This window comes from Desmodus rotundus, chromosome 8 (genome assembly GCF_022682495.2).
Source record: "Desmodus rotundus isolate HL8 chromosome 8, HLdesRot8A.1, whole genome shotgun sequence".
NCBI lineage: Eukaryota > Metazoa > Chordata > Mammalia > Chiroptera > Phyllostomidae > Desmodus > Desmodus rotundus.
The window spans coordinates 11409447-11435956 of record NC_071394.1 but is presented as its reverse complement, the minus strand read 5'-3'; the positions used below and the strand labels follow the sequence as shown (position 1 = coordinate 11435956).

At 39.4% G+C, this 26510-nt stretch overlaps 1 protein-coding gene across 2 annotated transcripts; it reads right to left on the bottom strand.

Annotated features, from left to right (window-relative positions):
* Positions 1 to 2484: 2484 nt before the first annotated feature.
* Positions 2485 to 26422, bottom strand: ZHX1 (zinc fingers and homeoboxes 1). Of its 2 annotated transcripts, XM_045181463.3 has the most exons (4): positions 26026 to 26422; positions 20213 to 20330; positions 7585 to 10425; positions 2485 to 4035 (listed from the first exon to the last, which is right to left on the bottom strand). In XM_045181463.3, the coding sequence occupies exon 3, from the start codon at positions 10198 to 10200 to the stop codon at positions 7588 to 7590; it is 2613 nt and encodes an 870-aa protein (XP_045037398.2). In that variant the 5' UTR covers positions 10201 to 10425; positions 20213 to 20330; positions 26026 to 26422; the 3' UTR covers positions 2485 to 4035; positions 7585 to 7587. The 2 variants fall into 2 exon arrangements, with proteins under 2 accessions (XP_045037398.2, XP_053785629.1); XM_053929654.1 differs by lacking the exon at positions 26026 to 26422 and having other exon boundaries at positions 20193 to 20330.
* Between the last annotated feature and the right edge of the window lie 88 nt (positions 26423 to 26510).

Below are 26510 nucleotides of genomic sequence, written 5' to 3'. Positions count from 1 at the left end.
TGTCACCCTGACAGGCCAAGGCTGCAGGTTCAACCTCTGCTCAGAGTACGTGCAAGAAGCAACCAATGAATACATGAATAAGTGAAACAAAAAATTGATGTTTCTCTCTCTCTCCCTTCCTCTCTCTAAAATCAATTTAAAAAAAATTAGAGCAACTGTGTACCTACTGTGTGAAAAAGTTAATGATTATGGTACTCAATATGGTAACACAAAATAGACATAAGCACCGTAAGAGAAATAAAAGGTACAAAGGAAGTCTGGAAAAAAAGAGCTTAATTCCACTAAGGTATTTCGAATTTAAAGAAAGTCTTTTCAACAAATGGTGCTGAACAACTGGACATCCACATTCAAAAAAATGACATACCATTCAGAAAAATTAATTCAAAACAGATCACAGACCTAAATGTAAAAGGAAGATTACGAAACCCCTAGAAGATACCACAGGAGGAAACCTAGATGACCTTAGGTATGGCAGTGACTTTTTAGATATAATACCACAGGCATGACCCCTGAAAGAAAGAATCGACAAGATGGGAATCATTAAAATCAAACTTCTGCCTTGTGAAAGGCAATTTCAAAAGGATGAGAAGACAAGCCACAGCCTAGGTGAAAATATTTGCAAAAGGCACATATGGCAAGGACTGTTAGCAAAATATATAAAGAACTCTTAAAACTCAACAGTAAGAAAAAAAACCCAACCTGATTTTAAAAATGGACCAAAGACCTTAACATATACCTCACCAAAGAAGATACACAGATGGCAAATAAATAAGTACATGAAAAGATGCTCAACATCATATGTCATCAGGAAAGTGCAAATTAAAACAACGAGCTGCCACTACACACCTATTAGCAGGGCCCAGATCCAGAACACTGACCCCACCAAATGCTGGCGAGGACATGGGACAACAGGAACTCTCCGTTATTGCTGGTGGGAGTGCAAAGTGTTGTAAGAAACTAAACATACTTGTACCATATGATCCAGCAGTTGTGCTCCTCGTATTTACCCAAAAGGATGGAAAACTCATGTCCACACAAAATCCTGCACATGGATGTTTATAGCACTTTATTCATAACTGCCCAAACCTGGAAGCACCCAAGATGTCCTTCAGTACATGACATCCAGACAATGCAATATTACTTAGCACTAAAAGGAAATGAGCTATTAAGCCACGAAAAGACATAAAAGAACTTTAAATGCCTATTACCAAGTGAAAGAGGCCCATTTAAAATGGCTGCACTCTGAATAACTCCAATATATGACATTCTAGACAAGGGCAAAATTATGAAGATAGTAAAAGATTAGTGGTTCCCAGGGCTTGAGGGGAGAGAGAGAAGAACAGGAAGAGCACAGAGGATTTTTCAGGCAGTGAAACTCCTCTGTATGACATTGTAATGGTGGATACACATCATTACACATTTGCCCAAACCCATAGAATGTACACCACCAAGAGTGAACCCTTATGCAAACTATGACCTTTGGGTGATAATGATGTGTCAGCGCAGACTCATCAGTTGTGACACATGTACCACTCTGGTGGGGGCTGTTAATAATGAGGGAGACCATGCACATGTTTGATGGTTCTTCAAAATTTAAACATGCAATTATGATATAACTCAGCAATTCCACTCCTAAATACATACACAGAAAACAACCGAAAATAGTGACTCAATCAGATAACCGTACGCCATGTTCACCGCAGCATTTTTCTGGCCAAAATGTAGAAATAGCCCAAGTGTCCATCCACCCACAGATGAATAAAGAAAATGCGGTACACACAAATACACACGGGATTATTATTCAGCCATAAAAAGGAATGAAGTTCTGCTATATGCTACATGAGTGAATCTTAGAAACATTTATGCTAAGTGAAATTAGCCAGACGCAAAAAGACAAGTGTATGACTCCACTTATTTGAAATATCAAGAATAGGCAAATTCATAGAAATAGAAAGTGATTAAAGGTTATCGGGGAGGGAAAATCGAGAGTTATTGCTTAACTGTTACAGAATTTCTGTTTGGAATGATGAAAACATTTTGGAAATAAGTGGTGATGGTTGCCCAACACTGTGAATATAATTAATGCAATTTGACTGTACACTTAAAAACAGATACAACGGTCAATTTCGTTATGTATATTTCACCAGATTTTGAAAAAACTCAGTTAACGCAATGGGGGAAAAAATCACTGAAAACTACTAACCACAGCTTACTTTTATTTTGTATTCAAGGACACAACCAAGAGAGGGTTCTTTGCTCTGTCAGATATATTCGAAAGCTAGCAAACATCAGAGCAGAATTAAGTGCCAAGTCTATAAAAGAGAAGGAACAATTACTAATAGTTATTTACAGCTATACAAAGTTAACATATTGTAAGGGAAACAATATAAATATATCCAAAGGCTTCATACTTGTCTAATACTTGACATTTCAAATTTTGAAAACGTGAAAATTATTGCCAAGCAAAACTCAGATCACATTAGCAATGGTTTAAAAAAGGGAGCAATTTAATTGTTATATTACAGAGTGCTGTAAGAAGTTTTCAAACGTGTAAAAGAAAGAACAGTTTAGTGCATTAAATTGTTACAGTCTTTACATTGCTTCTCTTTTAAAAAGTCAACAGTAGTATGACAAAGCCACCCACAAAGCCAGCTGTCTGGGTGAGGAAATCGGCTAAACTGCAGCATTTTGGAATTACTAATAAAGCTATAGTTAAAAAATAAAAAGTTTACAAAAATGAAAGCCACATGCATATTCAAGGCTTTTCCATAATATTTTCATGAATCGAAAAACATTTAGGTAAAAACAAGAATTTAATATTTATTATTCATTAAATCAGATTAAACTGACCAAGCCCACTACATCTGGTCATTCAGAAAAAAAAAAAACAACTTTTTTTAAATCCAAAGCTAAATAAACTGAACATTTCTTCTATGAAGAAAGCATATCTTGAAAAATGGTCCTATAGTCACAAAAGAAAGGGTCCTTCTCAACATGAATGAACAGCACCTGTCTTTACAAAGTGTGTAAGTTAGTAGATACTTTCAGTCTTCTGATTCCGCGAGAGTTAACAATGAACACTTCCATGATTCACAAGTGAAAAGCTAACTTTTACCTCATTATGATCAGTTCAGAATTTTTTTTCTATTCACTGAAATTGTTACACAAAGTATAATTTCACTGAAAGATAATTCTTGAAAATTCTGATCTGACACCAGTACAAACATTTCTGATTTCCATATGATTGGTACAGTATTTATTTCAGAGTTTCACCCTATCCAAATTCTTAACGCCAGTTTCTTGTCCTTCTTCAGTGTTGATTATCTTCAGTTTAATAAAAAGCAAATTCAGCTTTGAATTAAAAAAAGTAACAGAGGCATTACAAGTAATAACAGTGGTATCTGTGAAAGATCCCATCATTAAGAGCCAATAATACCATAAAACCGCACTGTTCCAACATGTGTCAGTAGGCTGTATTTTCACTTACATTGAGAATGTATAAGCCCATGCACAACTTTTAATTTTCGTGCAGGGCCTGATAAATAAGACACAGAAATAAATCAGGTCTCTTTTTCCTGTTTCTAACAATTTTTACTCTGGAAAATGTTTGGTCATTCAAAGCTATTAGCTCAATCACATATCAAAGAATACAGACAATAAGGCCCGTCGTACTAGACATACAGTGTTACGCTGGACAAAACATGAGGACAAGCTCTAGTGGTCATTGAACCCCCTTCGAAAGTCTAAGAGTCAGAATGTCTCCATCATAGCAGGATAAAAATGCACTGTATTAAAATTTGAATTTTTACAATTTGTTTTTAAATTAGTGTTCTATTTACATTGCAGAACTTTCACCAGCTGCAGTAGTTTAACTTTGGCACAACATTAAGTTCCATTTCTTTTGGGTACTGGATCCTATTTTTTGAGAATGTGTATGTCCCCAAACGTTTTCAGTGTCATTAAATATTGGGCCCATTCACAGTAAATCAGACATCTTGAGTTGAAGAACTGATTCTCCTCCAATGTTTTAGGCAGCTATAAAAGAAAAACATAATTAAAGAAAACTAAAAATTTAAAGAAAACCATATTTTAATATTTACCACTTTTAGAAGCAAAAATGATATAAATTAGTCATAAAGACACATACTCTGTAGTCACTCACAGATCATATATATGCACTATATCTTATGTACAGGGTCCAGCACAAACAATGCCCTTTTTTATTACAAAATCTTTTGTTATAAAATCATAAGCATGTAATTCTGTAACATAACAATGATATTTAGCACACCCTCTGATATTTAGGTGAAATGTTCAAACTAAAACTATAAATTAAGCCCTGGCTGGTGTGGCTCAGTGGATTGAGCGCCAGACTTCGAACCAAACGGATACGGTTTGATTCCTGGTCAGGGCACATGCCTGGGTTGAGGGCCGGGCCCCCAGTGGGGGCCGCATGAGAGGCAACCACACATTGAGGTTTCTCTCCCTCTTTTTCTCCCTCCCTTCCCCTCTGAAAATAAATAAATAAAATCTTTTTAAAAAACCAATGATAAATTAGTACACCCATATTATTACCGTGCCAACCACACTCAAGCAGGCGTTACTTCTGCCGGACCCTGTATGTGCCACATATATATTATATAACGCACTGGATTTTGTGTGCAACTCCTACGGATAAAATCTGGTTGTACATAAACCAGATTTGCTTATGGACATTTTCACCTATATGTAATAATTTATTTAAAAATCATTAGTAGGAAGTATATATTTCATTGTCAGTATTTGTAATAAACTATGAAATCTAAACTCTTGTATTTTTTTCTACTTATATACAGCAGGTCCTTGAATGACACTGATTTGTTCAATATCATTTCATTGTAACATTGATGAGATGCTGCAGGAATTTAACTCTTGTTTACATCAATCAGCCTACGGTACAATTGGTTTCCTTATAGGTCACTTTGCTTAAAGTCACAGAACCTACTGACAATATTAAGTGAGGACTTACTGTACAAGGCTGGCTTGTGCAAATGACATATATATGTATAGTAATCCCCCTTATCCATGGTTTCATTTTCTGCAGTTTCAATTACTTGTCTACCACAGTCCAAAAATATTAAATGGAAAATTCCAGGCATAAACAATTCATAAGTTTTAAATTGCATGCTGTTTTGAGCAGCATGATGAAATCTCACCCCCCCCTTCTGTCCCACCCAGGACGTGAATCATCTTTGTCCAGCAAATCCATACTGTTTATGCCACCTGCTTGTTTGTTACTTAGTAGCTCTCTAGGTTATCAGAGAGAGAGAGAGAGACCACATTCACGTAGCTTTTATTATAGTATATTATTATAATTGTTCTATTTTATTGGTTATCGTTGATCTCTTGTGCCTGATTAACAAATTCAACTTCATCATAGGTATGCGTGTACAGAAAAAATAGTTTGTATAGGACTTGGCACTATCCGAGTGTTGGGCATCCACAGAGGGTCTGAGAACATGCCCACCCGAGGATAAGGGGGGACCACTGTATCTCACTTTTTGCAGTAACTATTTTGGAAAGGTTTGGTTACTTTTTTTGCAAGTTGAACCACATTTAAATGAAAAAGTAACCATTTAGAGGAAACTTATGTTGAATCCTTTTGTAAAATGAGAAATTATTTTGTTAAGCCAATGATAACTTGCTAATTAATGTCTTATAATTTTAGACTTTGGCATTTTTTAAAAGCAAGGCAAGCCTGTATATGCACCACAAAAGTACATGTATGACAATATATGACACAAATTTTTTTTTGAAAACTTTGGCTTTGTGGGAATTCTTTTCTACCATAGTGCCTATAAGAGTATTAATACATAAGAATAATCCACATAAAGTAAGGTCAAATTAAATTATATTAAAAAGTTCACGTTTTAGAGGACAGAAATTCCCTACAAAACCACTGCAGAGGTTACTACAACAACAATTCATTGTGGCAAAAATGTTGTTGATTTAATCTTGGCTGAGCGTGCATGCTTGTGTTTAGCAATAAAAAAATGCCTGTTAAAAATATTTCATGCATCTGGGTCAGGAGAAAGCCTCTCCTGAGGTTCTCCGACACTAGGAAATGGAGGACCGCACTTCAGGGTAGCTGTTCGACTGCCTGTGGCTTACAATGCATTTTGCTCTCTAACCTGAAGAGATTTATTCAAAAGTAGGTGCATTTTTAGTTTCATCTGTTTCTCTGCCTGAAGAGTAATATTAATGAAAAGAAAACCTGGAAAAGGATTGCTGGCAGTAAGCATAGTGTCTGGTATATATTAAGCTCTCTGTAAGTTAATTGTTTTAACAAAATAAATAAGAGCAGGGAGGAAGACTTGGGAGAATTAAGCAGATACTGTGCAGAATAAGAAAGCGTAACAGTAGAGGATGGGGTAGGGATGCGTAAAGCCAGGGAAGTAAGCAAATATGCTCGTATGTATCATCACAAGGGCCTGTGCCTCTTTCTCTCCTTTCCGGAGTGACAACGCTGCAGTAATTTCTGGTAAGATGCTTCTGGACTACTTACTGATAAGACATGTACCAACATGTCATGACAACTGCATTGCTGGAACACTCAAAATCTGAGAGTAAAGAATGGAACTATGCTATTGAGTCCCCAAACTATTAAGAATCAAAGTCCTTAACTCCAAATCAGGTGTCTGATTTGCAACTATAGTGAAATTTTAATTAACCCAACCTAAAGAATGAAGATTTTAAGGAATATGCCAAATCTTTAAATTTAAAGCGTATTTACTTGAACTTTCATGACCTCAGAGACATATTTTTAAACAAATATAGTGTTTCTGCCGGTGGCAGGTTTGTTTTTTTATCAAAGAATGAAAATACATTTTAGGCAATTGAATTAACTTAATATCGAATTTGTTGTTTACCTTTTGACCTCTAATACAGAAATAATTTTTATTACAGTTTTCAAAAACAGATGCCACCTAAGCAAACATGGATTTATATATAAGCCAGAACAGACCTTTGGCTTTTAATAGAAAAAATATTGAGCAATTTTAATACATAAAGCATTTTTAAACTCTAGTTAAAAATCTAGTATTTTGGGGGCAATACAATGAATAAAAAAAGATACCCATTTTCACCTAGTTTTCTAAAACTGAGCAATCTTCACCCCTGCGGCAAATCTTTCCTTCAGTATACTTTCCCCCTTCTTTTTAGTGTTCATTTTTGAATTCTTTCCTTAAATAGGCAAAAAATTTGAAGGAGGGTTGCAAAAAAATACATTTTAGTTATCTTTAGTATTTGTGAATTCCCTCCCGCCTACCAGTCTCCCTTCCTACAGAATGGGTAGCTTGCGCTTACAACAGATTAGAAAAACTTCATTTAAAAAATAAATAATTAAAGCAACATTAAACTTTACAAAATAACCAGACTCTGTGTGATAATCATATTTGTTGGCTATACCCTTAGCACCTAGTTCTGTTATTAGGTAAGAAAACCCATTTTAGGAAAAAACTAGCACAAGCAGAGATTACAGATCACCAGGTGGCTGCTCTAAAAATGTGTGTGGTAGGTGAATGCACACGCAGCTTAAAAACTTACATTTCAGTCATCTGATTTAGAAAGCTTCCGCTTCACATGCTGCGGGGGTTCCCAAGTGTCACTGTCATCTGTTTCTTCTTCATCCTCTTCCTGATCATCGATGACTTCATCTTCCTCCTCATTTTCCTCAAATAATTCTATCCCTAACTCTGATCTTCTCTGTCTTTCAGCAAACCACTCTCTGACCTGCTCATAGCCCATGTGTGATCTGTTCACAAGTTCGTCGAGGTCTTGCTCGTTAAGAAATTTGTGCTTCAGGTAATAATCCTTAAGGATTGCGGTTCCAGTTTTAAATTTGATGAGCGACGGCCCCCTGTCCCAGGTGTTCACTCTCTTGCCCCCTCGAGGCCGCCCGCGGGGCCTTCCTCTTCCCCTGCCTTTGGGCCTCCCTCTCCCCCTTCTCCTGAGGGAGGCCAGGCCATTCACACCGCCGGAACCGGAGCTTTGGTAGTAGTAGTACCACTTCAAGTTTCCATTCTTCCAGGCATAACGGGTGTCCCCGAACCAACTCACTATGTCTGTCCTCGCAAGCCCGCTCTCTTCGGCCAACTTGTCATACTCCTCCGGCGACGGCCACTGGGTGCGGACGAAGGCGCTCTTGAGCACGTGCAACTGCTCGGGGGTTTTTTTGCACACCTTGCCCGCGCTCCCTGCCTTGGGTGCAGTGGGCTCGTCTGCGGGCGGAGCTTCTCCCACCTCTTCTTTGGAGCGACCCGCGTTCGCTTCCTCTACTTCCATCTTCTCTTCCTTCACAGCTTTCGATTTCTTCCTCTCCGAGAACCAAGCATCGATCTCCCTCCTGGTCAGTTTGGTTTGCGCTCGCAGCCGGTTCAGTTCGTCGTCGGTCAGGACGGAGCTGCTGAGAAAACTTGCCCGAAGGGCCCGAAGCTGCTCCGCCGTCTTCTCCTTGAACCTCTGGGGCGCGAAGTCGGGGCAAGGGCTCCAGGCCGGCCTGTGCTGCGAGGCGGCGGCCGTGGGGGACTCGGCCGTTTCGTCGCTGGAGTCTATGACGATGGGGGCGGGGGAGTCGTGGCTGGGATGTGAGCACTGATTACTCTTGGCGTTTCGCTGGTTGTACCTCGTGTCGCTAAACCACTTCTTAATCTCCCCCTTGGTCAGGCCCGTGATCCTCATGAGCCTGACAATCTCCGAGTCGAGGGGAAACTGATTTTTAAGGTAGCTGACTTTCAACTCGGCCAGCTGCTCCTTAGTCTTCTTCGCGCGCAGGCCGGAGGAGTCGGCGTGGGCCGGCGCCGACTCGGGCCCGGCGAGCGGGGGCGCGGGGGCCGCGGGCTGGCTGGCGGCGGGCGGCGGGGCGGCGGGGGCCTGGCTTTTCGGGCCGCCGCTGGGACTCGGCACCCCGGCCACGGTCAGGGCTATGGGCGCCGTCACCGGCAGGGCGTTCGCCCCAGCTACTTGTGCGAGGACCAGGCCGGGCTGGCCAACTATTTGGCACGTCTGTAAAATGGACGGTAAGCCGTTACTCCCTGCGGAAATATGAGTCGGGATAACAGTTATGGTCTGAGGTACAGTGTGTACTGTTCCATTGAATTGCTTCCTTCTTGCCTCCTCTACTTCCTCGGGAGTCCAGCTCACGCCGTGTTTTAGGCGTTGGGCTGAAAACCAGATCTTGATCTGCTCCTCTGTGTATTTCGCTTGAGCAGAAAGAACAGTAATTTCTGACATCGTTGGGTAAGGGAACTTGTTGTAGGTATTGAGCAAAAGTGGGTTGGTATCCAGCGCAGCATTGTAGGTCGGAATGCTATTAACAGGGATTAAGACTTTGGGGACCAAACTGGAATTCTGCTGGGCCGACACGGCCGTGATTACCTGGGCCAACCCGGGAAGAACTGCCGCTGGGGTCACCACCGTGGTGGCGGCATGTGGGTGAATTCTGTTGACAACGGAAGTACTGGTATTAGATTCGGAAGCTGAAGAACTTGGACTCTCCACCGTTTCTTCCCGGTCCGGTTTGATCTCCTTCTCTTTCTCTTCGGGAACGTCCTCGGCCGAGTTATGATGGACGGTGATCCGTTTGTTCTCCACTTTACTTTTCATCATTTTCATGATAGGCGTTTTACTGATAGATATTCCCGAAGAAGAAACCTCTGTAGATTCAGCGGGCTCTGAGTTCTCCTCTTTAACAAAACTACCGTCGAAGGTCAGATCATTTATGGTTTGTTCAAAGATTGTCTGGTTATTTCGTTTCACCATAGTCAACTTAAAATTCTCTTCTCCTGGGTGGTACTTCAGATTATGCTCGGAAAGTGCATCATACCTTTTGGTAAGGAAATTGCATTCGACACAAACATAGGAAGAATTTAGCACTACGTTGGGATGTTCTGAATCCACATGAAAAGTAAACATATTTAGGTCTGGAGTTTGAAAAGTACAATATTTACATTCATAGCCACCTTCAACCTTTTTATTTTGCTGATTGTCAGAATCCACAGATTCATGAACTTCGTCGTCGCTTGAGACACTCTCTGCTCTGGTGTTTTCCACAGGCGTGAGCACAGGAGGCCCCTCATCCAAATCTGATATCAGCTCGAGGTCCGGATCCTGTTCACTGGCAAGGACCATGCAGGGGGTTGTTGATTTTCGCCTGCTTGCCATTCTTTTGTTATGGGGAAAACCTCAGTGGTGATTAAAAAGCACTGAGGCTTAAAATCGTTCAGTATTTTTCATTTGAAAACAATGGCTTTTGGTTCTTCAAGTCCGTTTTTGTGCTCAACAAGTCTCATTAGCAGCTTTTTCATGGTGCAATCAAGTAAAGAGCTTATTGTTGGCAGATAAAATACGGTTGGACTGCTGAAATTTTTGAAGCACAACTCCAATCACCTACATTAAAATAAATTTAAAAATGTTTTTAAATGAGTGATTAGGATCTTTAAAACAAATTACAGTTATATTTCACTCATATGAAGTTGTTGGGTTGCTCAGTTACAAAAATCTCGAATAAGACCAGACCCAGGAAAAAAAGTCCTCTAAGGATCAAAATAGATGTCGCCAAGCCAGCTCACTGAAGGTTATGTACTGTCCTCATGGGTCAGCCCGTGGGCTTGTTTATTTGGATTTGTCAGCTAGCTATATATTGGAAGGGAAGTTGGGGAAAGAGTTTGCTTTGGCAAGACTATTATCAGTGTGAAATGGTAATATGTTAACAAGGGAGGGACTTTAAAACTATAAAAAGCAGTCACAGATACTCAGGGACTATGACCATTAAGTGTATAAGAAATTCAATCCATCAGCTAAGCCCTCTTCTTACTGGTCTACCCCATCATCCCCAAAGCATGCCCAAGTATGGCAAAGAAGCAAAGACAGAATATGAATGATCAAAGTTTCAGAAACTATTCTTAATCATTTCCTACAATGCTACCAGAATTTATAAAACACATCTAATCATACCAGTCTCCTGACTTGAAGTTGATGAAAGAATAAAGTCCAAACTCCTGAAGCTACACACAGTTCCCTTCACAACGTGGCCCCAACCTCAACCCCCTGCCACCTCTCTCCCGACTCCTGTTTCCTTACGCTTTAAGCACAGCAGAAATAACTGCTGTTCCCGGGACACTCGACGCAGGCCGACCCTTGTGCCAGAGCACACGACTGTGCACTTGGTGGGAGGATCTCTCTGTCTGCCTTACTGTTCACCTTTCTTGTTTTAACTTGGCCTGGCCTTCTCCCCGGTTTGTTTTCTGGTCTAGTATTGACCGTGCTGTAGTAGAGAACTGTTCCACTTCTGTCCCACAACCTACTCCTCATTATAGGTGTGTGTTTCAGTATTTTCTTCTTTTTTTAAGTAATAGCTTTATTGAGATATAACAAAGCCCCTGAAACTCTGGACTGAGCCAGCAACCTTTATGTCTTTAACCTAATGCTCTCCCAGCTGAGCTATCTTGGCCAACATCTTGTTCATTTCTATATCCCCTTTGCATATAAGAAGCCAGGAAGTAGGACTTTATTATCTTGAACCACAATGAATAGGAAAACCGTCCTACAAAACTCAACATGCCCTAGCCAGTGTGGCTCAGTTGGAGCATCGTCCCATAGACTGAAGGGTCGTGGGTTTGATTCCTGGTCAGGATGTGGGTTCGATCCCCGGTTGGGACATGTACCCTGGCTGGGGAGCATACGAGATCAATGTTTCTCTCTCTCTCCCCCCACCTTTTCCATCTCTCTAAAGGCAATGAAAAAAATGTCCTTGAGCGAGGATAAAAAAAAATAAAAATAATAAACTAGTCCTGACTGGCACAGCTCAGTAGGTTGAGGATTGTCCCACAAAGCAAAAGGTCAACAGTTTGATTCCTGGTTAGGGAACATGCCTGGTTGTGGGCACAGTCCCAGGCTGGGGCACATGTGAGAGGCAACTGATCAACATTTCACACATCAATGTTTCTCTCCCTCTTTCTTCCTCCTTTCCCCTTTCTTTAAAAATAAATACATAAAATCTTAAAAAACTCAACACGCCATGAGGGCATCATCGTAGAGAACAGTACCTGAAAGTCACATGAATGACCTTAAAGCATCAAGAAAAAGTACGTTATATTCATACAAATACATTTTAAAAATATTTCCAATAAAATTCCGATGCTAAATCCATTAAAGTTGATGTGCTTCTGAAGTCTACATGAAGTAAAAATGAATGAAATGAATAAGGGCTCTTATTCTCTACCACAGACTAGAACTATTCATTTACTAGCATATTCTTTGTCCTAGCTGAACTGAGGAGAAAAAGTTTACTTCAAAGATTATAAAGCAAAACCAGGTCTCTAGGAGGAGATACACTGACTCAGGAAAGGGAGAAACATTTTTAGGAAACAGTGCTGTCCAGAGAGAGAATACCCTGCCTTTGAAGGTGGTAAGATTCTCCTCACTGAGATTAGTCCAATACATACTACATATCCTTTGATGGGTCCAAGCAACAGATGGGAAGCTGGACTCAAAGCACCTGTTCCCTGAGGTCCCACATTATAAAATAAAGGCCATCAGTTTAGTAATAACAGCAGTGTCAGCAGTCCAATTCCCTACTCTTGGAGGTGTCATTCTCTTTTTTTTTCTATAAAATATCTTTGATTTCTAAGGGAATATAAAGAAATCTGAAATTGGATGCTCTCTCTTCATGACATAAAGTAAGCTAATTCCACCTCCCCTATTCAATTCAATAGGGACACCACTACTTTGTTTAAGTGTTAACGTAGCTGTTTGATCATTTTTTGGTCATTACAAACAGGGAATTCCTCAAAAAGCTTTAAGTGAATGGAGAACTACAAATGAGCAGCACCCACATGTCTGACAGTGAAGGAGGAAATAGGGAAGGGCAGGGGAGTAAGCTATTTTGTGATTGTTATTCTACGGTGATAGGCATTGATATTAATTAGGGTCTACTAGTAGCTAAAAGTCAAAAGATATACTTCTAATAAGTGCTTAATAGTCAAAATTTATAAAGAATTCATACAACCTCAAAAAAAATCCCATTAAAAAATGGGCAGAGGACCCAGACAGACACTTCTCCAAACAAGACATACAGATGGCCAATAGACACATGAAAAGGTGCTCAACATCATTAATCATCAGGGAAATGCAAATAAAACCACAATGAGGTATTACCTCACACCTGTCAGAATGCCTTTCATCAATAAGTCCACAAACAACAAGTGCTGGTGAGATGTGGAAAAAAGGGAAAATTTTTGCACTGTTGGTGGAAATGCAGATTGATATAGCCACTATAGAAAATAGTATGGAGGTTCCTCAAAAAATTAAAAATGGAACTGTCTTTAATGACCCAGTGCTTATTTCTTGGTATTGATATATACCCCCCAAACCCAAAACACTAATTCAAAAGGAGATATGCACCCCATGTTCATTGCAGCATTATTTACAATAGCCAAGATAATGGAAGCAACCCAAGTGCCCATCAATAGAAAAGAAGATAAAAAAGTGGTGGTAAACATATACAATGGAATATTACTTGGCCATAAAAAAGAATGAAATGTTACCATTTGCAGCAGCATGGATGGACCTAGAGGATATTATGCTAAGTGAAATAAGTCAGTCAGAGAAAGACAAATATATGATTTGACTTATATATGTGGAATCTAAAGAAAAACATAAACAAAGAAAACAGAAACACTCAGAGAGAGAACATACGGATGGCTGCCAGAGGGGAGGGAGCTTAGGGAACCGGGTGAAAAAGGTGAAGGCATTGAGAAGTACAGATCGTAGTTATAAACTAGTCACAGGAATGTAAAGTACAGCATAGGGAATATAGTCGATATATTGTAATAACTATGTATGGTACCATGTGCGTACTGAAAGTACTGGGGGGATCACTTTGTGAAGTACATGACTGTCTACCCACTATGCTGTACAGCTAAAACTAGTACAGAATAATATTGTAAACTGTAATTGAAAGGTGGAATTTAAAAAAAATGTCAAATATAGTTTTTTTCCTGAAACTACCTTTCCTGAAAGTGGTGGTTTTCAAACTTTTTGTTTTAAGCTGGGGAGCCCTTTCTTCCAACAAATTTCTATGAGAAGGCCCAGCCTAAAACAGATACAAGAATAGCTGTCTGACTGGAGAAGTAAAGAGTCTGAACTACCCCCTGACCCCATCCCATGGATCCCCATAATCCCTGTTTCCCCCGATGATGGGTTCCAAGATGTGTTTGAAAACCTTTGCCTTAAAAACGTAAACACTTTCAAGAGAATATATCAGTTTCATCAAAAAGCCTCCCCAGCTTGCCACTGCTGAGCCATGAAATTTGAAAACTAATCTGAAGTGAATTTCATGTGTCCTTTCAGGTGTCACTGCAGAAGGCAGGCACCCAGGCGTAGAATGAAGTAGCCAGTTCCTGTTAAGAGACACAGAAGGGAAACCTGAGGAGCTAAGGTCTCTTTATTATTCTGGCTCTCTAACTCTTAAGCTAAGCTTACTTCTTATCTTATCTAGCGTAAAAATAGGAATATGCTACCAAATACTAACTTTTATTTCTCTTTCTTATAGTTTACTAACTCAGAATGGTCAGTTCATAAGAATTTAAGCAGACATAAGCAAATTTGAAAAGCTTAAATATTTTTTGCTAAAGTCATGAAAATTACAAAACATATGTTATATTACAATCTAATGATGTATACACACAATTGTGCCTTTTCTTTAAAAGCACTGGTCTTGGCAATGTAACTAAATTTAAATAAGCTACTTAAAACAGAGGCTTTTTAAAAACAAGGTCTTCAATAACACAAAGCCTAAAAATCTGATTATCTTAGGTATTACAGATTGCGTCAACCTCAGGTTAATTCTATACCCAACTATATACTCTTTCCTCTTTACTCCTAAAACTGTTTGCTCACATTTTGCTAACAAAACCAGAGTTGGTATATTATTTAACATATTTCTAAAGGGATTCTGAGAATTCCCAAAAGAGCCTTAATATTTAGGTCTAATGGCTCAATTCTACTGTAATACCTATATAGTATATAGCCTAAAAATAAACCAAGGCACAAACAAAGGCACCCTTGGCATCCTTATGAAGAGTCATCATTTGGGGGGAAGCAAGGGCCTCAGTGCGATCACCCCATTTTTATGGAAGAAGGAACCCAGGCCCAGAGGGATAAATTCATAGAGGCACTGTGGTGTAACGTAAAACCACAGGTTTTGGAGTCTCCTCTGTCACTTGGTAGTTAGATGATTGGAAAAGTTGCTCAGTATCAACTTCAGTTTTCCCACCTATAAAACCAAGACTCTTCAATTCAACACATTCATTCATCTAGTACTCGATGAATGGCAACCATGTGCCAGGCACTTACAGGCACTAGAGATACAGCGGTGACAAAGACAAAAGGTCTCTGGTCGGCCAGGTACTAGCAGGTGAACACGGCAGAGGGTCAGCAAGCAGCTACTCAGAGTAACTATGACCAGTGCAGTGAGAGAGGCAGTGTCGGGAACTACGGTGCATGAGCACACTGGAGGAGGCCTCTACAAGTGAAACAGAGAGGGCCGCCTTGGACAGAATGAAAACAGTGGTATCGACCTCACAGGCTGATCAAAATGCTTCACACACTCTGATACACAGTAGATAACTAATTAATGCTACTTTCCAGTCCTTGAAAAATTCTTTTCGGAGATGAAGAAATACTATTTATTTAGTGGTGTTCTCTTTCCCTTCATCTCTCTGTCAGGGAACTTAATCAGCTGACAAGCCACACAAGTTGAATGAAAAAGCAGAAGGGGTAAAAATATAGAATACAAATTTCTATGTTGTAGTTCCAATTCAAGTTCTTTATCATTAAAGTGCAGTGGAGCTGGGACAGGGCGACTGCCATACAGAAATCTCTATTAGCTGACAGACATTCCATCCTCTATTTGAAGGTCAACTGGAAACAGAGCTCAAAATCAATTTGGGGAAACTTGTACTATTTACCTGCAAAAGGGGGGGTTAGAGTTCAGTTGCACAACTGAGTAGGGAAGTGGCTTTGCAACTGAAACACAATTAAAGTGAAGTCTGCCAATAAGGGAAAATTATGCTCTGCATGCATCCAGTACTGTAAATATCATTACATTTGAAAACTATTTTCAGTTAACCCCTCAGTAGAGAAATGTTAAAAAATAACTGATCAAATCAATGAATTGTTATACTGCCATTAAAAAAGATAATCAAAAGAGTAATTAAGCCAACATTCATGAAATCATACATTTTAAGTATGGGCAATTGTATGCCAATCATTCCTCAATAAAGCTGGGGAAATGTTAAAAAAAAAAAACCAAAAATGAAAATGAGAGTAATTAAGGAATATGAAACAATATTCATTTGCTGTTAAATTTTTAAAAATCAAAATTTGCACATTAATTATAAAATAACTATGGGAAAATATGTATATGTGTGGACAAAGTCAAGATGAGAATATAAAAAATACATTTTTTCACATGAGATGGGTGAAATTTTTGTGTTGTAGTATTTACAAGTTTTCTTTCTTTTTTAAAAAAAAGATTTTATTTCTGTAATTTCAGAGAGGGGAAGGGTGGGAGAAAGAGAGAGAAACATCAATGTGCAAGAGAAACAGCAATCGGTTGCCTCCTGCACACCCCCAACTGGGGACCTAGCCCGAAACTCAGGCATGTGCCCTGACTGGGAATTGAACTGGCGACCCTTTGGTTTATAGGCTGGCACTCAATCCACTGAGCCACAGCAGCCAGGGTTACAAGTTTTCTTTAATATTACTATAACTTTGCTTTATTATAAAATACAACAAACAATAGTTTTGAGGCCTTACAAATCGCAAACACACTAAAATATTTCTACGGTCCTTTCTGTATGGCACTCAGGTGTATTCCAGATATTTTTTTGGAGCTCCTGCCCCAGGCCTGAGAAGTCAGACTGTAAGAACCTCAAGAGCACCCATGATCTCCGGGGATAGTTCTAGGCCAAGACAATTTCCGTGGTTCTACCTGCATCCTGGCTATTCTCCTGAGGATAGGTTGTTCCTTAATCAATTCATAATTCTTAACTCGTCAAAATTATTACAGCAGAGTTTCTCTCCAGAAGAGCATTTAATGAAAGCAAAATTTATTTCATCACATTATAAAAACTTTGGACAGTTCTAATGGCAGTTCTTACACGGTCAGAAAGAATGTCTGTTTAGCTCTCCCCAGGGCCCAACACAGTGCCTATCAAGGCCCCAATAATATTTGTTGGAAAAAACCCTTTAAAATATATCTTTATTGAATATTATAACATAAATTTTACTTCACTAAACACTCATTTACAGGGGAGCTATAAAGAACAACTGTGCTTGCTTTATGGTTGATTACTTTCAATGGTAAAATCCTTACTTAATAAAATTACCTTAGCCATTAGAATATTAAAACATCTTCAAATATAAAACATTCTACTTATTAAAATTGAGCAAATGAGCATTCAACAAATATTTACCAACATCTATAACACTGTTGTGACAAATCAGTTTTATGCATGAATACTGTGTGTCTCGATTTGTGGACTATGTGAGAATGAAACAAGGAAGATAAATTCCTTCAAAGAGCTAGTCTTTACAAGAAAGCAAATGCAAATTTGAACTTGGAATCATTATTTTCCTTCCAAGAGAAAACTACAGTTTAATGATGTCACATTTTTAATGAAATTAAAATATACATTCTCAATGGAATGCACAATAAAAAGTCAGAGACTGTTTCAAATTCTATGCTTCATATTTTTTTTAAAAAGGTTCAAATTTTTTTATAGTTAAGCAGAGCCATAACTACACTGAATTTCCAAGCCTCTTATTTTTTTTGGCTGTCTTATACTTCAAATTAAATGATTAACAGATAGTTTATTGGCCTAGTTAGCCACAAAAGAATGTTATTTTGGTAAGGTTTTATGTGAATGAAAACAAACTTTGTTTTTTATACCAATTCTGGGTCAAATAAGAACATTTAGAAGATAACTATAATTTTTAAAGATCATGTTAGTTTTGACCTAGTACCAACTAAATAAAACTGTTCTTCGGGTAGCTAAAACACACAAACTGAGAATCATTTGGAATATGTATTCATACATACACTGAAAATTCTTTGGACCATGTACTTTATTTAGTTTCACTTCTCTCTCTCTGAGTCACAGTTCTGTTTAGCCAGCTGAAAATACTTATTTTTACATGTTTGTATTAAAACTAAAAGTTAGAAACCCACCAAAGTCACCGAATGCCTTAAGTAATAGTAGAAACAAAGAGTAATGGTATCAAGTTAACACAAACAAAAACATTTTGGTCTTTACACTCTTGAGGTACTTTTCAAAGCTAAAATGTAAAAATATTTAGAAACAGCAGTTAAGTTCTTTTAAAAAATTAAATGAGAAATTTGATAGCCCAAATTTGTACCCACAACAAATGTTTTTAAATTACTGTATCTAGAATTGTTAACTAAAAGAGAAACCTCAAGAAAATTTCCAAACTGGCCTTAAGGCAATCAAAATTCAAGTATTAAGGTGAATATGGACAAAAATGAATATAATAAAAATGAAAGCATCTAAGAAATTGCGGCCAAAGGTAATCTAATTTCAGAAGATCTCTTTGTTAATGCTAATTAAGGCTTAAAGGTTTAGAAACTCTATCCTGTTTCCTGTTTTTTTCCACCTGAGAAAGCTGACCTTAATACTGCTAAAGATTAAAAGAAGAATCCCAGCTGGACAGGCTTCTCCTGGCAAGCTCTACCCCCAGATTTGAGGAGCGAAAGTGTTTCTGAAGGTCCCCAGGCACTAACACCCTGGCTTTCTACCTTCTGCTGCCATGTCGGTAGGTATGCGACATATTGAGAGTGGTACGCACACCAGCACTACAATGAAAGCTCCTATTTGTGTTATTTAATTTATGACCCTAAAGTAATTTTCTGCTGAAAATAGTTTTCCTCTACTTTTCTCAAGGAGGTGTGTTAAGTCACAGACAGCCTAACACAAGAATGCTATTCTTGATTCCAAGTGAGATTATCATTGAGAGGCAGAAAAACTATTCATCTGTCTGTTATCTTGCCCCTTTATAAAATACAGTAATTGTTACTTGTTTCACTCAGGATATAATCATTCAATTTTTAAAAACACTTTGAAATATAATCGTGATTAGATTGGTAATGCCAACTTGTAAGGACTCATCAATTTTTAAAAAATAAAAGTGAACAACCATATTAATGGTTATATAATCTTTTTAATATTTTCTGGAATAGTCCAAAATAACAATTGAACTAAAGTATAAATATTTCAAACAGTATAGTATATAATCTAATGATTCTTATAGAAGCCAGTATATTATCAGATAAATAAAATAGAAAGGTAATTATGTAAAAATATATTTGAATATTTAAATAATAGTATGTGTAACCAAAATTAAAGTAGTTGATTAATATCCTAAATTTATAACTATAATTAACTATTTTTAATAGACCGTGTATTGAAAATATATTTTCAGGAATTGTCCTTGGAACATTTTTCCGGATCTGGGCAAAAGAACAGTGAAACACCTGGGGCACTTTCCCCACACCAAGCATCTCTGCCCTCAGGGCCTCATTTGTCTCATTTAGCACTGTTACCGCAGCACCTGACACGGTGCCTGCAACACAAGTACCTCCGCAAATACCGATTGAAAAATCAATTATAAATATTGCACATAGGTTTACTATGAAGTATGGTGCTGTTTCCTTCGAGACTGAAGCAGCCAATACTCCTATATTTTTAAAGTTAGATTACCATTGGCCAAAATTTCTTAGATGCTTTCATTTTGATTACATTCATTCCTGTCCATATTCACCCTAATACTTGAATCTGATTGTCTTGAAAAAGAGAGGGAGAGAAACATCAGTCAGTTGCCTGCTGGAAGCCCCTAACCGGGGACCTGGCTCGCAACTCAGGCATGTGCCCGGACCAGTAATCCAACTGGCGACCTTTCGGTTTGCAGGACAACGTCCAACCCACGGAGCGACACCAGTCATGGCAAAAGTACATTTCTTTAAAAAAAGTGAGGGGAATAGATCTGCTTTTTAAAGAAAAGCTTTTAAAACTTCAGCCAAATGTAGTGTCATGGGATCTAAGTTGGGCACATTCAGTACCTGAGTTTTACCTTACCAAAACAATGGAACACGTACTTGCCACAGCTTCCTCAGCATTCTGTCTTTGACACGGAAGGGTGTCCCTTCAAATTAGGAGATGTTTTTAGCTCAGGCCATCATTACCAACAGGTCCAAAGTACCTATCTGCCATTTCCTACAAAAAAAGTAATATCACTTTATTATTCTAAATACGATTCAGTCTTAGTTAAGAAACTTTAAATTTTATGCCTTGGCTTTTAAAAAATAAATGTAACTTTGAAAAAAATTTAATTTCCTCCTAGAAACTTTAAAAGAACCATCTAGATGTCAAACACATTATTAGTAAGAAACACAAATATTGAAAAATACACTTTAAAAAATTCTATATCATATAAAACAACCAAGTCATTATTATACTATTTTCAGTAAAAAATTTCAAAGTGTGAACATATACAGAATATCATAGAAAAGCTAAGATTAAGGAATAGGGAATTGTAAACAATTACTACACAAAACTTACAAAAGACTTACAAAACTCAAACTAAGAGTTGGAAAGAGGTATATGTTTCTATGTTTACATATAAACTTACTGATACCTGTATCCAAATTTACTATGTATTAATTGGAATGGAGTGGATTATCAATGCTGGCAATAAGCCAGTAATATTTAAATAAGCAAGCCATACTCTACCCCTATACATGTGGTATCTAATAGAATGACTGGTGTTTATTTCATTTTTGCAAGAAAGCTACGACCAAATGGCTTTTCAATCAATGCATTGTGAAACATTTAATTGTATAAATAAACTGAAAACCATTCTCTGCAAACTCAGATTTGTATCCAAAAATGTTGTGGTTTATTACTCAGAGTTAAACCTATCAGGAAAATTTAATAGAAACTGTAACTGTTTTGTTATTAAATAACAAAAGTAATGCTTTAGAAGTGTTGAATCATTTTTGTTGTTCTTTAAGCACTGAAACTCTGTAACCATAGTGAGTGAATATTCAGGAAGATGATTTCCCCCTAATACCCTTCCTTTGATTCCTGCTATTACTATATACAAGTTTACAAGAGCTCTCTTAAGCGAAGAAATAATGTAAACCCACCAATCCTTTAGGAAAATACTTGTAGGTTAGGTTAAAGCTTAAGCTGAATAGATACACTATTTTCATGAAAAGCAAAAGAGCATTTTCCTGGTAAGCACGATGGAGCATCCTGTTATCTCTGCATCCTGGGATTCTGCGATTTCATTTTCTGGTATCTCCTCGTTCTGCCTCTCCTTAGCCTTAGCCATCCACCCACAAGGATGTGGACTAGAAGAGAAGATAGGAAACAGCTGCCGAAGAGGGGAGGTTATTTTCCAAAATGAATTATTAATGTTATAGGAAATTGGTAACCTATTTGAATCCACTTTTAAATCACACAGTAAATCTAAGATGTTTTACCAAATGGGAGTCTCCTCACAAGAGCTGCCAAGACATGTGAAGGCGCAAGACAACTACAGGAGCAACAAATGAGCTCGTCAGTACTTCTGGGTGGAAAGCAGACTTGCCTGGTGTCATTTCAGTTCCCGATACTGGGGTTATTTTAGAACACTTCTCTCTAATTCACAGTACCTTTTTTAAATTTAGAATTACAGTGAACTTCAAAAATTAAAGCAGTCATCTTAAACATATACATTCTACAACAGAATAGATGAGTTGTTTTGGCAATAGAGGATGGACTGTAAATGAAGATGAAGAGCTTGGGCTCTGGAACCAGACTGCATGGGTTCAAACTCCGCCTCTGTCATTTATTAGCGGTGTGGCCTTTGACAAGTGACTTAGCCTGTCTGTGGCACGGCCCCCTCACCTGTAAAGTGGGGCTAGTAAGAGTACCTATTTAATAGGGCTGCTGTGAGAACTGAAAATAATAACACATGTAAAGTGTTTGGAATATTTCCTGGCATTAATAAGCCCACAATTAGATTTTTCTGACTTTTTCTTAAGGTATTAACTTTAACTTATAGAATAAAGGAAGTCTTTGTTTAAAATTTGTTACATGTTGAAAGAGTATAAAATATGTTAAAAGTCTGGGAAATAATTTTATTTCTCCATTTCATACCTTTGATCATATTAAGCAATGCTAGAATAAGCTGGCTTTAACAGGCAGACATTGTTCAATCATGAAGCACCCCCATCACCCCAACATCACGTATTTTCTCTGACCTGAGCTTCAAGAGGGGTCATTTATCCATGATACATTTTAAGTGGTGCTTCCTAGAACTAACAAACCTCTGATATAAAAAATGTTACAGTAATGAAGAGAAATTGTCCTTTCACCATTCCCCACTCCCAAGTATAGCCCATACCCAGAAAAGTTTTAACAAACTTCGCTGACAATACTGGAAAGTAAAGAAAACAAACTTACATAGAAGAAAAACATAGTATGAGTAAAAAGCTTTGTTAGAAACATCAGAATCTTTTTACCTCCTTTCATTCCTCCCAACAACCAAAAAAGAGAAAGACTTTTAGGGAGGGGAAAAACCAGTCAGAAATTCTCTGGGAAATATGAAATCACTAAAATTTAGTGACAAAGTGGTTATTTAAAATTATAAACATGTATGTGATATGTCTACCACATCAGTGTTTCCATTTTCTTAAACTTTGATATTTAAAAAAATCTAAATCTACAAATTGAAAACAAAACTAATAGGAATTACTCAATTTTGACTCTCCTGAATCAATGTCATTCTTAAACTGCTCACATATATTTCTTTTCCAAAGAATATCATCGTATTGTTTAGGCCAAAGGTATACAGTACCATTTTCATACTGCTTAAATACATTATGGAATAGTGGTGCTATGAACCAGAAAGATTAAGTATGCTTTAAGACCAAAACCTGGCAACCACCTAAAAAAATTACATAACTATTTACTTCAAAGAGAAACTGTATAAAACGTAAACTCAAATATATATCCTGACTAGTAATGAGCAGCTTCAGTCGGGCAAGTCTGGTTAACTCATGACTACACTGTTAATATTCAAATAGCAAGAGTCTTTTAATCCCAAATTCACAATGCTATAATGTAAATAAAAAGGTTATTTCCTCAGCTACATTTGTTATTTTAATAATTTAAGACTACTTCCATTTAAGAACAAAGCTACAATTTAAAGCAAACTAGCCCCAAATATCACATTATTGTGCCGAAGTAACATTACATGCAAGAAAATGTGCAATACATCATAACATCACCTCTCAGTATTAATGTGAAATATAATACAAAAGGGAGAAAGTCTCCAAAGTGAACCCACCTCACCTATGCTATGGAGTTCATTAGTTAAAAATTTGGAAGACTTTATTCACATTTATTTTTAAAAACTTTTAATACCAGTATCATGAAAGACGAAATAATTGGCACATCATTTATGGACGGTCCTCCAAATTCAGTGAAATAATCAGCTTGCTATAAGGAAAGGCATCTACTAATGAGCGTTCACAGTGCAGGCGCATTTATGTTTTCCGCCTTAGCATATTTTCAAACCATCTGGCACCAACGCCACTCTCGGTCACCAGCCTAATCTGTTCAGAATCGAATAAAAAACTAGATACAGCTACATGCACTTCAGGGAAACCAAAGAACAACACACATGTGAAAAATTCTCCAAATGTGCAACTCTAAACTACTTTACACTTGAAGTGTGTTTTCAAAAACATTTCCATTAATATGTTAACGCTCTTTTAAAAATAGTAGAATGGTTCCAGAAATCTGTATGGATCGTAGCTGTAATCAGTTACCCAGGTCTGTCTTTCATTCTCATTTTTATCTGGTCGCTAAATAAAGCATTGGAAGAGGTTCTTTTACAAAAAGATTCAGTGATACATGAAATGCTATCATTTCTATATTGAAAAGATCCAAGACTTTACATTTTATTTTGCATAAAATTAGTCTGCTTAGCCCTAAAATGCTCCTAGAGAAAAACTGAGAGGAAAAAATATTCATGAAAGCCCTTTTTCTTTTACATCCTGTTACTACATTACTGTCTTTGGCAGCACTCACATTTCTTTTGCTTAAAATCAAGAGTCTGAACTGCTACTTGAGAAATAAAATCTATGATATACTAGGGTCAACATCCCTGTTAGAACCAACTCCCGTTCCTCCTCACTTCTGGCATAAAAACAAATGACTTTTTCAAGGTAATTTTTCAGAGGCAAATCCATGTAGCACCATATAACACAAGTTAAAGCTTTCAGACAAAGACGGAGAAACAATGATCAATATCAACAAATCTAAAGGTGCATTTACGTAGGTACCTACACTTCAAACCAACAGTCACTGTTCCTGGGGGGAAGCTGCCGCTTCCTCCCTGTGAACCATTCTGTGTCCCAGTCCTGTGATTTTTCCTTTCTGCCATCCTCTGCACCTCCAAGAGAATTGCTGCTGCTTTTCAAATTGCATGAAATCCCAACCTAATCACATTATGATTTCTGTACCAGTTAGCCTTTCCTTTACATTCCCTCCCTCCCCCAGCGAGCAAAGACTAGCCTCTTCTCATGATATTCTTTGTTTTTTTTTCCGTTATGTTTTTCTTTTTTGCTTTTGTGGGATTTTTGTTGTTGTTGTTTTCTTTTCTTCTGTTTGTCTCATGGTTTTCCTTAGAGCTGGTGTGAGATACCAGAACAGCGCTGTGGAATTCCCGCTCTGCCAGTCTCTTCCCTATATTCCTCCTCTGTCCATCCCCTTTCGCTTCCTAATTCCCCTAACCCAGTCTCTCACGGAAGCCTTGCCAGAGCCTGACCCTTCACTAACCTAAGGGTACCAAAGGGTACTGTTCCTTCTTCGGGGTTTTGCTCTTTCCTCACTGTTACCCATGGAGAGGAGAGGTGGGAAAGTCATACTGAAACAAAGAATTTCAAGCCCCTTTACTAAGAACTTTGGTGGATACACACAGGGACGGAGCATCCCCCAGGGTTCTTTTCTGCCACCAGACCCGCTTCCTCTCCCATCTCCCATCTCCCCTCTCCTTCCCAGCCCCTCCTCCCGTGCAAGGATTAAGAGATTGTTCCCTTCGGGCCCTAGATTTGGAGTAGCCCCTGCTCAGCCTCTGTCTCCCTCCTAAAAGGGACAGAGTAAACGGACAGACATTTCCATTCTCTGTAATTAACTTCACCCTAAGTTCCAGGGCTTCCTCAAAACGTAGTGCAGTTCTTAGGGACTCAACTCTGAGTCTTGCCCCGAAGTGGGGGCACGGCCTGGCCCCGAAATGGGTGCCCAGCCTTTCCTGAAGTGGGGTACAGCTTTCCCCGAATTGCTTCTCGGGGCTCCAACACCAATTGCCAGTGCGCTCAGCTCCAGCAAGACACTCTCTGCTTACTTTCAGGGTGGCTAAATCCCCACGAGGCCACACGCCCCTGCAGGGCAGGGCTCCAGACCTCCCCTAGGACCCTCCACATTGCTGGGGTCCTCCATCCCTGCGGCGTACCGCCCCCGGAAGACCCACCCAGTCTTCACTCCCCTCAATAACCCCAAGTTGCTCAATCCTCCCGTAGGCAGGAGGGCTGAGATTTTCCCTTACAGAGCCCACCCCACCCCCCAGCTACTTCCCCGGCCATAGAGACCCCGAAAGCGCGAAGGAGGCTCAGGGTCTGGACCTCAGTAGTGCTGCCAGGCCCTGGCAGGCCAGGTCCCTCCCCCTCGAACGCCCAGCGCCAGGTCCGCCCCAAGACCCGCCGCCGCGAGCGCGCTCACCCCCCTGGGGTCTCTGCCCCGGGGCCGCCCTGCTCCGTCCAGTCCGCGCGCGCCAGCCACGGGCTCTGCGCTGCCTGCTCCTACCCGCAGCCTCCGGGAGCCCTGGCCCGCTCGTCCCGGAACCGGCTCGGGCCGCTACCTGCAGGGGCCGCCGCGCCTCTCAGAGCCCCGCCGCCGCCATCTTGCATTTCAAAGCTGCTGCACTTTTCAGGGAGTCAACTCTGACCTGTGAACCCTACACCCGGAACCGCTCGGCGGGCTGTCACACGGCCTCGGAGCTCCGCAGGCCCCGCGGAGGGTCCAGGGTGTGGGGTGGGGTGAGGCGAGGCGCGCGCCCCAGCGGCCGGCTGCCGGGTGTGGGAGAAAGAAGAGCCGGCCGAGGCAGGGCCCGCCCGCGCGCGCGCCCTCTGCGCGCCCCCACCCCGCTCGGCGCCCGGCTCTCAGCTCCCGGACCTGGCTGCTCCCCTGGGTTTAGACCCCGGCCTTTACGCCCCGATTGGCGTAGAGCTGGAGGTAGGGAGCCGCCCCGCCCCTCTGTCAACAGAAGCCCCGCCCATGCCTGCGGAAGCCCTGCCCCCGTTAACAGAAGCCCCTCCTTCTCCTGATCGCAAAGTGGTCCTGTCC